The sequence below is a fragment of the Heteronotia binoei genome, chromosome 9, assembly GCF_032191835.1.
Source record: "Heteronotia binoei isolate CCM8104 ecotype False Entrance Well chromosome 9, APGP_CSIRO_Hbin_v1, whole genome shotgun sequence".
Classification (NCBI taxonomy): domain Eukaryota; kingdom Metazoa; phylum Chordata; class Lepidosauria; order Squamata; family Gekkonidae; genus Heteronotia; species Heteronotia binoei.
In genome coordinates this window covers 29,202,509-29,215,759 of record NC_083231.1, presented here as the reverse complement: position 1 = coordinate 29,215,759, position 13,251 = coordinate 29,202,509, and the positions used below count along the sequence as shown (strand labels likewise).

Sequence of the window (13,251 nt, the reverse complement as noted above, 5' to 3'; positions counted from 1 at the left end):
AACCTCATTTGCAGTTGTTGGTCCAGAAGCAAAATCCAAACCTAGAGTGGCTAGACTGCTGGACTAGGATTTAGGAGGCCTGGGTTGGAACCTCCACCCTGACCCTACCATAGAGGTTTGCTGGATAACCTTGGGCCAGTCACACACAGTGCTTATCCTTCCTTTGTTTGTTCTGAGGATAAAATGTCCCCACGGGGAATAGACTGGGATATAAATGGGATACAAATAAACACAGTCCCCACAATACCTTTTTATTAAGACCAACCAAAATGACACAAAACGCAGTGCAGGTTTTCTAGAACTCTTCAGCAGTCTAAATCTGACAAAAATTAAAGGGGGAGGGTTTACAGTTTTGACAAGATGTGGGCCCCAGGCTCTACTGCATAAACTGTTACAATGGAATTAGATTGTGTTAGTCTTTTAAGGTGCCACAGAGTTACTGTTTATTTTGTAGCAACAGACTAACAAAGCAACCTCTAGAATCAGTACTGCCCTTTGAGAAAAACTGATGCTGTGTATGCATTTCATAAACCACTGTTGCACTATACAAAGTATGTTTACATGTGTGCAGGAATGTTAGTATCAACTATTATTAAAAATTCTTAGCTATTATGTATTAGTTTCAGGTGTATTAGCCACCCCCTTCCCCAAGAAAACTATTCACTGTCCTTCACTTCAAGTCAAATTAGTGAAGACTGGATTTCTTACTTGGACTTCTCACAGTAACCAAGGTATTAAGGACAAATCACTACTGAGTTCTAATTATATATATCAGGGTTTCCCAAACTTTTCTATCCCGTGGCCCAATTATTTTTACACTTCTCCTTTGTGGCCCACTAAAATTCGGGGGTGGAGCCAGGAGACTTTGGGGGGTGGAGCCGGGATACAGGAGTTATGTCATTTAACTGTGGTGTCACATCCAGGTCAAGTGCCAATTGATATCACTTCCGGGGCACACTGAACCAAAACTCCACCTTTTCCTGCAATGTCACTTCCAGGGCACTCCCCCAAATCTGCCTCTTCTTCTGAAGCAACTTCATTTTCAGAAAAATCTCTCTGAAACTCATGCTGAGCTAAAATGGGGGTGGAAAGTGGGCGGTCTGCAACTTTTTCATACATTCCCAGGATCCTCTCTTTCTACCCCCACACCTGCATGCACCTATCTGTTTGTGTGTTCTTCTCCAGCTTGCAAGCACTCCTAATGCCCATGTTCAATTGCCTGCACTACCTACAAACCCCTTAACAGCACTGGCCAGTGTATGCAGTTAGGAGTGCTGTTACCATTGCCATCAGGAATGCCAGCACTGTGTACCATCCACACTAGGCCCTGGCAGCTGCTGTACCTCAAAATATGCTGACACATTTAGTAGACCCTTCCTTCAGCTGCTACTACTGGAACCCTGTCTCAAGCTACAACCAAGCTTGCTTGGTTTCAAGAAAATCTTTTGACAGCTATTTTTCATACTTTTCCTTGACTGAAACACTGGGCAATTGCTGTGAAAGGTAGCAGAGAATTGTACTGCAATTAATGAATTAATTTCAAGTTATATGAAGTGCATACAAGCTTTTCTGCAGTTATCCCAAAAAGGATATTTATGATGGGCCTGCAGCTTTTACTGGCTGTGTTTCTCATGCCTTTAAAAGCAACCTGTTGTGCAGATATTTAGCCAGTGAACTTCTTTAATCTTTTTTAATATCTACAGGAGGAGTTTAATTTTGGTGTCAGACAGCTGTTAAAAGCAAGATCAGTAAAACGGTGCCAAATTCATAGTACCATCACTTCCAGTGCTGTTGAGATATACAGCAGTAATCTCCAATAATCTCCTTCTGCCCCACACCTCTCACTCTCACACAGAAATCTCATAGAAAGGCCAGCTGGCTACAACTGGGGGGGGGGGGGGCAACTTTTAATTGGCAGAGCTCCTATGTCTGCAACAACAGTATGATGAACAGAAAAGTTTCATCCAGTAAAAATGGAAGGAAAGAAAGAAAGAGAAAAGGAAAGAATGAAAGGAAAAGAAAAAAAAAGAAAGACATGGAAAGAAAGAACATAAGAGAAGCCATGTTGGATCAGGCCAGTGGACCATCCAGTCCAAAATTCTCTCATACAATGCCCAAAATGCACCAGAATGTCCACCAGTGGGGCCAGGGCACTAGAAGCCCTCCCACTGTTGCTCCCCCCCAGACAGAGCATCACCTGCAGGGAAAGAAAGAAAGAAGGGGGGACAAAGGAGGGAAAAAGCCTTACTCACCATCAGATGACTCCAACCAGCAACAATTCTGCCCAGGGGTCATTTGGTAAAAAAAAAAAGCTACTGGAATCCCCACTCCCTGCCCCTCCTGACTGAACCCCCCCCCCCCTTTGCTGCCCAGGCCTTCCGAGGAAATCTCAAAAGTACATACTGCAAGGCACATGGAAGCTCATACCCTGAAGAACACTTCATGGGTCTAAAGTGCCAGTGGATGCTAGCTTTTCTCTCAAACATTGTGGGGTGGGGGAGAAAGAAGGAGAGGCAGCTCAGCTCCTCTCTGCACAACACAGAGACACGGGAAGAAAGGAAGCCAAACAGAGCTCAGGCTTTGCAGCCTGTGTCAGTCTTTAAGGCTAGCTTTTCTCTGCACAACAGAGAGACAGAAGGAAGGAAGCAGAGAAGAGGTCATGCTTTGCTGGGGGCGGGGCTAGCTTTGGCTTTTCTTGTGACCCGGTAGTGAGGCTTCTGTGGCCTGGTACCAGGTCACGACCCTTCAAATGGGAAACACTGATATAGAGAGATCTGCAAATCAAAATCCTTTTGATTTTAACTACATCTTTTCCACATTGAAATCCTAGCAGTACAGATTTGCTTTACAATTTGCTCAGAAAGGGACAGTAACAAAATGACTAGAATTTCAGTCACCTTGTCTTTCAAAAAACAAAACAAATTCATATTCTGCCATTGAAAATTCTTCTTGTCAATTAACTACTGCAGGAAATGCTACACTTATATTGCTGCCCTTTTTCCAAATTCCAGGTAGAGCAATCTGTGCCTGGCCTGATAATACTGTATTTGACGGGGACCACTGTTACTGCCCACTGCTCAGCCAAGTTTGGCACCTTTCTGCAACAGAAGAGGCTCTTCTACCATCTTCCCCAATCATCCACAATTCACACTGGGAGTAGCAGCTCTTCCTGAGCCTTGCCATTTTCTCCACAAGGGAAGTCAGTGATATACATTGAAAGTTGGGGTCATTAATTCTGAATTAGCAGCATTGTCATGGGAAATGCCAACTTGTATGTTTGTTCTCTGGGCCAATGTGGTAGAGGAGTTAGAATGTTGGACTAGGAGGATCTGGGAGACCTAAGTTCGGATTCCACATTCTGCCATGGAAGCTTGCTGGGTGATTTTGGGCCCAACCCACCTCACTGGGCTTTTGTAAGGATAAATTTTAGGGGGGGATGATATTGAAAGCCACTTTGGGTTCCCATTGGGGAGAAGAAAATGTGTGTGTGTGTGCCTGTCAGTGTGAGCACACATATTGAAGTTAGTTTTTCATTCTCTCTAGATGCTTCATTTAAAGAAATGCCTGACAATTTTTCCCTTGTGCAATGCCCAGTTATAGCTAAACACATTTACTCAGGAAATAAAGTAATTCCTTCGTGAACAATTTATAGTGACCCACCTCAAAGGAAAAGATACCATCAGTTACCTCAGCATTTGAGAGGAGATGGATGGAGTGTGACAGCAAGGTCAGAGGATTACTCTTAACACTCCACCATTAAGGATATAATTTAATTTTTCAATGTATACCCCACCCTATTCAGCAAGTGGGATACTTGCACATCTATTGCCAATTCTGACATATTTATTTGGCTCACTGTTTTCCCCTGGAATTGAATCTAAACAATGGTGATCTTATAAACTTAGCTTGTTATTTCTGTTTGTATCTGTTAAAACATTTATTGTATTGTATACTTGTATGCTAATTTGCTGTTCAATCTCTTGAGTAGTACGTGTGGACTGGTAAAGCGTCAAAGTTTTTGGTGCAACTGTATAGAAAAAAGTGTACTGTTCTAAAAAAGCTTTCCCTGCACATTTCTAGTGTGTCTCTGTGCATCCTGGAATTCCCTGGCCACTTTTGCAGCTCCTTGGAACAGCCCCTACAACAATCAGGAACAATTTATTAAGCAGTCGAAGGGATTTCCTTTTGAAATGGGGGGAGAACTGACTGCAGAAGACGTGCTGTGGAATCAAAGTTAGTTGGGATCCTATAATGAACACTGAGAATAAATTTGCTCATTACCCACCCTCTTCCTTTTTCCTCATTAAATTATGTGATGACATCACAGGCATTGTGGGCTGTTCTCAACTAAGTGGAAGCATAAGAGAATAATTTGTTTAAAAATACCATGTAGTCTTCAATTCTGGCAGAATGTAGTAAATTTAATTCAATTTGAAAACATAATGAAATGAATTTTTTGTTTAGTCATATATTTGCATTTGAAAGCATGCTATAGCTTTTGTAAAGTGTTTCCTTACCTATGCATATTCTCAGACAAATAGTATGCTATCATGGTTTATCTGCTACACTCATTGATTATATTGTCTTAGTTATGCTATATGCTTGGCTAACCTGACATTTTATGTTGAAGTAGTCCAGCACTGACAATATTGAACATGTCTACCCACCAAACCACCCACACGTACATATGGAGCTGTCCAGAGTGCTGACTGAGGCTTACAGACTCAGGCTGCATCCAATAGGACATGGGCAAAAGCTCATTTTAAAGCATACTCTGTGGCCTTGATGGTGGCAAAGAAACAACACTTTTCTGCCTCCATTGCATCTGCACGTGTTGGCCAGTGGAGCTCTTCCAGGTAGTCGGAGGCTTGGTGGGATCTGGCCTGCAGGAAGAGATGTGGACTGCTTGGTGGCCCATCTTGACTGTTTTGCTCTGCACTTTGCAGATAAAATCTATCATACCCATTCCAACTTGGACTCTACATCATCAGTGACAAGGCTGGATGGTGCTAAGGTGCCAACTTGTCCAAACTTATGAGATATATTTCAGTTATTCAGCTTGATTCTTGAAAATTTGAGGCCTGCCACCTGCTTGTGTGAGCCTTGCTCTTCCTGGTTATTTAAATCTTGGGAGAAGGGCACTGACAGGGTTCAAGAAATGGTTGATGCTTCCTAAGCACATGCATGACCCGTGCCCATTGCAGGTGCAGTGTGATAGCCATGACGGGTCTCTTTCTGGAACAGCTTTTTATTATTATTTTTTTGCAGTGTTTCAAAGCATTCTGCTAATGGAGACTTTGGACATCTTTTTGGCCATGTGAAGCGGAGACAAATTTATGAAAAGAGAGTCTGTATTGCGTGTTGCTCAGTCCCTCTTTGTGGGGAGACATCTCTGTCTAACTGTTGTGTGACAATTCATTTTTGGGCAGCCTTGGTGGGCCAAGCATGTCTGCGTCCCATTTCAGAGGGTGGAAAGAGAGGGAGAGAAGGAGGAGGGGGATCTATGCCTCTTTCCACATTTTTTACACAACTCACACATTTCTTCCCTCATCTCTTGAAAAACAGGGAATCTCTGAGGAGAACCATCTGAAACATGCACACTGAAGCTGTTCCTTGAGAAGCCTCCAATGGGTCTACTCGAGAGTTGTGTGTAAGGGACTCGGACCTTTGAGCCTGGGGCAGAGCTGCACCAGCACCACAGCTAATAGCCCCTGCGATGTTTCCAGAAGCATACATCTCACCACTGAAGGAGCAATCAAGCAAAACAGAAGCCAGGTGAGTCTGCTTGAGAAACGAAGCGGCTGGTTTTGGCATGCTTTTTAGCAGGGCCACAAAAAAACAGCAGTGGTGGGGACTGGAAGACCAAAGCAAGCCTTTCCTGGGTCTTGCCAGCTCCACTTACATCTTCTGCGGCGAGAGGCTTGTACTCTCCCTCTGAAAGAAAACCGTCCTCCACACAGTTGTTCATGGATGGCTGAGTCCTGGGGAAAAGACTTCAGTCCCTTGTAGTAAGAACCACGGGACATCCAAAATGGCAATTGGGTGACCCAGGGGCCCGCACCCAACGAGAAGGAGAGGCATAGAAAATGAAGGAAAAGTAGAGACAGGCAGTCAGAAGAAAAAAATTATTATTATTATTTTTTAAGGTAAGCAGCAGAAAAAATAGAGAAGCTGGAAACAGTTTAAAGAAAAAGTGCCAGGCAAAGCCTAAACTCACTGTTCTCTCTTCTGAGGCAGGAAAAGAATTGGCTTGAGGGTGACTCCCAGCAGGAACAGGAAGTTAAGACTTTTCTAGTTCCTGCCTCCCTACAAGAAGGATGGGAATCACCCACAAGATGGCCTCCGCCTCAGGGGGAGAATGAACATTTTACACAATGATTCACAGTATGGGCTAAGGGTAGAGCTGTAACAGATTGCTTTAATAATTTGATATTGTGTGTACCTACCTTGTTGGCTAGATTGTCCTCTATAGAAGCAATTCCCTACATTTTTTTAATGAGATCCAGTGAGATCCAGGCCCCATGGAACTTAACACAATTTTCCAGGGCCTGTAAAATGGAGATGTTCCACCAGGCCTATGGCTGAGGCAGCAGTAAACCATCTGCACTGGCCTCCCCTGCCCTGTTCTATCTACTGTGGCCTACTTCCTTGCATGTGTTACTCCATCTATGGCACACATAGACAGGACTGGGACTTGTCATTTCTGCTACAGATCACCATCTATTGGTACTATTAATCAATTATCTGACACTGTAGATTTTAATTAATTCAGGGTCATCAGAAAGCGGGGGGCGGGAGGGAAACACCTGCTGGGCGCTCCATTCTTCCCTTTGGAAACTGATTCCCATAGGGAATAATGGAGAATTGAGCCATGAGTATCTGGGGCCCTGGAGGGGCTGCTTTCAGCATAGCATCATGTTCCTCTCCTCAAAACATCCCTCAGGTTTCAAAAAGATTGGACCAGGGAGTCCAATTCTATGAGCCCCAAAAGAAGGTGCCCCTATCCTACATCTCTGCTGGAGGGAAGGCATTTAAAAGATGTGCAGTCCCTTTAAATGTGATTGCCAGAATTCCCTTCAGAGTTCAATTATGCTTGTCACAACCTGGCTCCACCCCCAAAGTCCCCAAATATTTCTTGAATTGAACTTGGCAACCCTATGTAGGCCCTTATATCTACTACTAGGCAGGCTTCTCCCTGCCCTCTAGACTGCTCTAGGCCTCAGAAAATGACAAATCGTTCTTCAATTTCAAGTTTACTTTCCCTTGAAAATATGCCATCATTTCTGGTTAAATGTCTCAAAAGGAAAGAACCTATTGTGCAAACTGACACTACATCATGTAGCCTGAAACTTTGTTTACTGTAACAGACAGGGCTTTTTTTCTAGAAAAAGGGGTGCTGGAACTCTCCAGAGGGAAATGAAGGAGAAACATATGGGCGCCACTCATAAACTTAAAAAAAAAAATTATTCCACAAAGAGGTTTGTGTGAACTCCAATCTGCCGTGTCCCTCCCCCCAAAAAGCCCTATTAACAGGTGAAATGATGCAATGTACTAGGCTTAACTGAAGTGAAAGTGAAACCTATCATCAAAAACAACAGGGGCTAGCCCTAGAACATGGGAAATAGAGATCTTAGTACTGGGAAAATGGCCTCATATCTATCCGTCTTGCAGGTGCCACAGCAGCGTAGAGCTTTTTTCCTTGCCAGATGCAAAGCCATGCCCTCTGCCATTCTTATGGCAGATTTAACAAGACAGCCTACTCAGTCAGCTACTGTCTCTGTAAGCAAAAATGTGTGGAGTCAGTTACTCATATTCTTCTTTATTGTAATTTGTATACAGATCTTCATCACAAGTATTTACATCCTCTTTTAGTTAGCATGGTTGATTGTTCTGATGCACTTAAGGTCTATAGTCTTTTGAACGATACTTCATCTAGTGTCACTGAGAAAATGGCTAAGTTTCTTTATTCTGTTTTAAAGGCACGCCAGAGGATCTCATAGTAGTAGTTTGTTTATGCTTTTCCTGATGTATATGTATGCTATCGTTCCATTTTATCTTTTTTTAACCAATTTGTTCTGATATATATATCTATATATTTTATGCCAATAAAGGCTAACTTGACTTGACTAGTAAATAAGTTTTTTTAGAGTGTTTAATTTAAAAGCATTGTAAAAATTAACAGCTTGAACATGTAAGATTAAAAAGAAATAAAAGAGTCAGTTGCTTCTAACTTCTTAGTTTTAAATTTAATAAGAATTATAGTATCCAGGTTTGAGGTTTGTTTTATGGTGTAACAGCACTCAAATCCACAGCAACGTTTCTGCTTATAGTATCTGATTACTGAACAGAAATTGCTACAGGTTCACTGTGTCATCACCATAACAGACCTTTAAAAGGTAAAGGTAGTCCCCTGTGCAAGCATCAGTGGTTTCCTGCTCTGGGGTGACGTTGCTTTCACAGTGTTTTCATGACAGACTTTTTAGTGGATGGTTTGCCATTGCCTTCCCCAGTCTTTTATACTTTCCCCCCAGCAAGCTGAGTACTTATTTTAGCGACCTCGGAAGGATGGAAGGCCAAGACAACCATGAGCCGGCTACCCAAACCCAGCTTCTGCTGGGATTGAACTCAAGTCATGAGCAGAGCTTGGACTGCAGTTTACCACTCTGCGCCATGAGGCTCCTACAGCAGGCCTTACAAATAGGCTTTTACTTGTGTTCCGTTGGATTCCCTCAAATTCTCCACTGTCCTCTACCCATTGTCCAAACCACTTCATAGCATTTAATTCCACCTGGCGACGAGGCAGGTGAACAAACAGAGCTCTCCTGTCTCCAAGCAGCCAGACCAGGCACTGCCACCTCTGTACTTCATCATGCCAACCCACTGAGGGTTTTCCGCCAAGTAAAGGGTCAGGCAGCCCGCATTCTGAAACCCAGCTTTGGCTGACAGCCAGTGGAGAAGGTTGCTTAGAGCTAGGATTGCCAGCTCCAGTTTGAGATATTCCTGGAAGTTTGGGGGATGGAGTCTGGGGAGGGCAGGGTTTGCAGGGCGGAGGGGCTTCAGCAAGCTATAATGCCATAGAGTCCACCTTCCAAAGCAGTTGTTTTCTCCAGAGAAACTGATGTTTCCAGGAGAGCAGTTGTATTCCCAGAAGATCTGTTTCCAGGAGAACAGTTGTACTCCCTGGAGACTGGCAACCACATTTACAGCTGTGTTGGTCCAAAAGCAAAATCCAAAGCTAGATTGGGCCACTGCTTAGACTGCTGGACAAGGATCTAGGAGCCCTGGGTTTGAATCCCCACCCTGACCCTACCATAGAGGTTTGCTGGGTGACTTTGGGCCAGTCACACACAGTACTTATCCTGCCGCACAGGTTTGTTCTGAGGATAAAATGTTCCCACGGAGAAGAGAAGGGGATATAAATGGAGTAAGCAAACAGTGCACACAATACCTTTTTGTTTGGACCAACTGAAATACAAATCCGTGTTGCAAGCTTTCTAGAACTCTTCAGCAATCTAAATCTGACAAAAATTAGAGGGGGGCGTTTACAACCTTGACAAGATGTGGGCCCCAGGCTCTACTGCATAAAAAGTTATTCTGGAATTAGATTCTGCTAGGCTTTTAAGATGTCACAAGGTTACTGGGTTTTCTTGGCTGCAACAGACTAACAAAGCAACCTCCTCTAGAATCAGTGCTGCCCTTTGAGAATGCACGTTTGCAACTGATGCTGTGTGCGCATTTAATAAAACCACAGTTGCTCTATATAAAGTGCCTTTGTATGTCTACAGGAATGTTAGTATCAACCATTAAAAATTCATAGCTATTATGTAGTAGTTCCAGCTGTATTAGCATCCCCCCCTTACACACAAAGAAAACTATTCACTCTCCCTCTCTTCAGGTGAAATTAGCGAAGACCGGATGGCTAACTTGGATTTCTTACAGTAGCCAAGCCCTTAAGGACAAATCTCTGTTGAGTTCTAATTATATAGAGAGATTTGCATTGAAATCCAAGCAGCATTGATCTGCTTTACAAGTTGCCCAGAAAGGGACAGTAACAAAACGACTAGAATTTCTGTCACCTTGTCTTTTTAAAAACAAAACTTGTATTTAGCTGTTGAAAATTCTTCCTGTCGATTAACTAATATAGTCATGTGCAGGAAAGGCTACACTTATATTGCTGCCTTTTTCCCAAATTACAGGTAGAGCAATCTGAGCCTGTCCTGATATTGTATTTGACAAGAAGCACCGTTAGTGGCTTGTATCCTGCCCACTTTGCTCAGCCAAGTGGCACCTCTCTGCAACAGAAGAGGCTCCTCCACCCTCTTCTCCAAGAATCCACAGTCCACACACACTCTCCCTTAACAGTTCCTTTGCTCTGGAATGCAGACAATCCTACTGGGAGTAGCAGCTCTTCCTGAGCCTTGCCATTTTCTCCACGAGGGAAGTCAGTGATATGCATTGAAAGTTGTGGTCGTTAATTTTGGGATGTTAGCATTGTCATGGGAAATATCAGCTGTAGGTTTCTTCACTGAGCCAATGTGACATAGTGGCTTAAGTGCTGGACTAGGATCTGGGAGACCCGAGTTTGGATCCTACACTCTCCCACGGAAGCTCGCTGGGTGATCTGGGCCTAACCCACCTTCACTGAGTTTTTCTAAGGATAAAATTGGGGAGCAGGGGGTTTGATGTTGAAAGCCATTTTGGGTTCCCATTGGGGAGGGAAAATGTGTGCGTGTTCGTGTGTGTGTGTGAGAGAGTGTGTTGGGGAACGTACTCAAATTAGTTTCTCACACTCTCTGGATGTTTCATTTAGAGAAACGGCTGACAATTTTCTCCTTGTGCAATGCCCAATTATAACTACATATATTTCCTCAAGAAATAAAGTGATTCCTTTGTGTACACTTTATTTAAGATCAGAAAGACTTACATGAACAATAGTTCTTAAAGATGTAACATGGATGTCCCATGGAACCATATATTAAACTTTGAAACATGGGGGGAAAAAATTACCCAGCCCTTTACAATAACTTCAAAATGTATATAATCCGTTGGAGCTACACCATGTAGGAGAAAGCAGGTGAGTTTGTTGTCTAATGTTGAAGAAATATACAGAATGGTCAAAATGCAAAATTAATCTTATGCATGAATTAAAATTGCATGAGAAAATGTCTGTTTAACTGCCTTTTTGTCCTGTAAGCCATCAACACGTCTGTTGAGGCAACCTATCAATAGGCATCAGGTTAATCAAGAAAACCCTCTCCTACACATTTGGTAGCTTATCTTGCTTTCCCCTCTGCAGATCTCAATGAGACTGTGCAATACTAGAAAAGTAGTCCAGAATGTCCTGGATAGTGAATTCCATAGTAATTCCAGATCCAGGATAGCAACGCGCAATTAAGCCTTCAAAGTGCTTGTACTGACGTATGAACTCATCTTGCATTGAATGCCACACCACCTACCAAAAAGAGAAAGAAAAAGAAAAATTCAATAAAGCTATCCAGATTTCCAGTTCAAACCTCCACAGGTCCCTTCACGTTGTCTTCAATCAAGCCTCGGATTCAGCAGGAGCTCACAGGAGCACAGCTCCTGAAACTTTTTGAGGGTTCCCTCTCCTCCTCCCCACCTTGTCCACTGAAAAGTAGGTGCAGCTGCATAACAATCCTTGGATGAGCTCCACCACCTATTTTTCTACAAAGCAACCCCTGTCTTCAATATTGGGGGCAGCAGCTCCAAACCTGCCTTGGAAGGAAGAACACAGAGTGGTATCTAAGGACACGGAAGCAGTATGTGGGCCAAAATAAAAGGCTCAATGACTCTAATTTACCAAAGCATAAATCTCGGTTTCATATCACAGAAGGCTACTCCTCACTTGTCTGGTCAAATGTGTAAGGTCTGCACCATAGGTGGGCGGCTCAGATGACTGAGTGTTCCTCCATTCAAGAAATTCATTCCACAAAGAGTCCATCATGGACTCTTTCTCCACCATCTAATAGTTTTCTATTCATAGGAAACCCTTTAACTGGAGAAGAATTCAAGCATGTGAGTACGAAGTACTATAGAATAGATATTGGTTTACTGCTTGAGCAAGGCCTAACAGATTAACTGTAAAGGTGTGTGATGTGGAGTGACCCAATAAGGGGCCATTCCTCTTGCCATTTCCCCCAAGATATATACCCTCAAGTGCCTGAACAATCTGGACACTAATCCGTAATTCACATAACTATTCCTACTGATCCAGGGCCAAGCATTCTCTTGCCTCATTCATGTGATGTTTTTGATCTGACTGGAATGAAATATTAATAAAAAATACTTGCACATAAGGAAAATATGAGCAAAGTAAAGTGATTACAAGAGCTGTTCCCTCCATCATGTTCTGCCATTCTTTACATCTACCTGAAGTAGGTTCTCCTCTTCACACAGATGTTTGTCCACCTTCTTATAGAGATTGTCCAATCCCTTTTTCACCTCCTTGCCAGGATACTCTCTTATAACTTTTCTCAGCTCTTGCTTATTGAAGGCCAATTGGTAGCTCACTTCTTCCTCTCTCACACCTTGTGCTACACGAGCTTCAACGCCCTCAAAGAAATGCTGAAATGAAACGCATTAAGCATGTAGTAAGCAAGCCTTGTTTCCAAAGGTTTTCAAAATTATTTGACTATTCAGATAGAAAATACTCTTTCCCATCTGCTAGCAGAAACCACGAACCATCTAAATTACAGCTAGGTCCTGCATCACCCGCAAGCCTCAAATCGCTTGTCCATGGTCCAGCAAAGCATTTATATCCCACCTTTCCTCTTGGTTCAAGGCAGGTTACAATAATAAACAAAACATCCCCAGCTAAAACCAAAGATAAAATAACAAGCTCCAAATCCCTCTCCCCTTTAAAAGATGGCTGCTGTTCAAAACCTCTAAAATGTCCTGGCAGCAGCTCAGAGCCCATTCCAGAGAGCCAGAGCCATGATGGAAAAGGCCTAGGCTCTGGTAGACGCCAGATAGGCTACCCTAAATGGTAGGATAGTGAGCAGGTGGCTGCCTGGTAACCACAGCTAGTGCATAGGAATATATGGAAGGAGATAATCTTTCAAATACTAGCAGAAACAACACTGGAAGTTGTTTCTGCTAGTGCACGGCAGTAACAAGCACTTTTAGATGGATATCATTTTTAGCTATACCAATCCATCTTCATTATTGAGCCAAAGAATTGGGTAACCCAAACTGGAAATGCTAGGCAGTATTCAGTGGGGTGTAGCTTAT

The 13,251-nt window shown here is 43.0% G+C and overlaps 1 protein-coding gene across 7 annotated transcripts in view; it reads right to left on the bottom strand.

Annotated features, from left to right (window-relative positions):
- Positions 1-10,884: 10,884 nt before the first annotated feature.
- EXOC1 (exocyst complex component 1) overlaps positions 10,885-13,251 on the bottom strand; it is a 28,182-nt gene continuing 25,815 nt past the window's right edge. For all 7 annotated transcript variants that reach the window (XM_060246381.1, XM_060246386.1, XM_060246388.1 and 4 more), the window contains 2 exons: positions 12,391-12,585; positions 10,885-11,452 (listed from right to left, as the gene is read on the bottom strand). In XM_060246381.1, the coding sequence (XP_060102364.1) occupies positions 11,300-11,452; positions 12,391-12,585 (348 nt within the window). In that variant the 3' untranslated portion in view covers positions 10,885-11,299. The remainder of the gene's footprint in view (positions 11,453-12,390; positions 12,586-13,251) is intronic.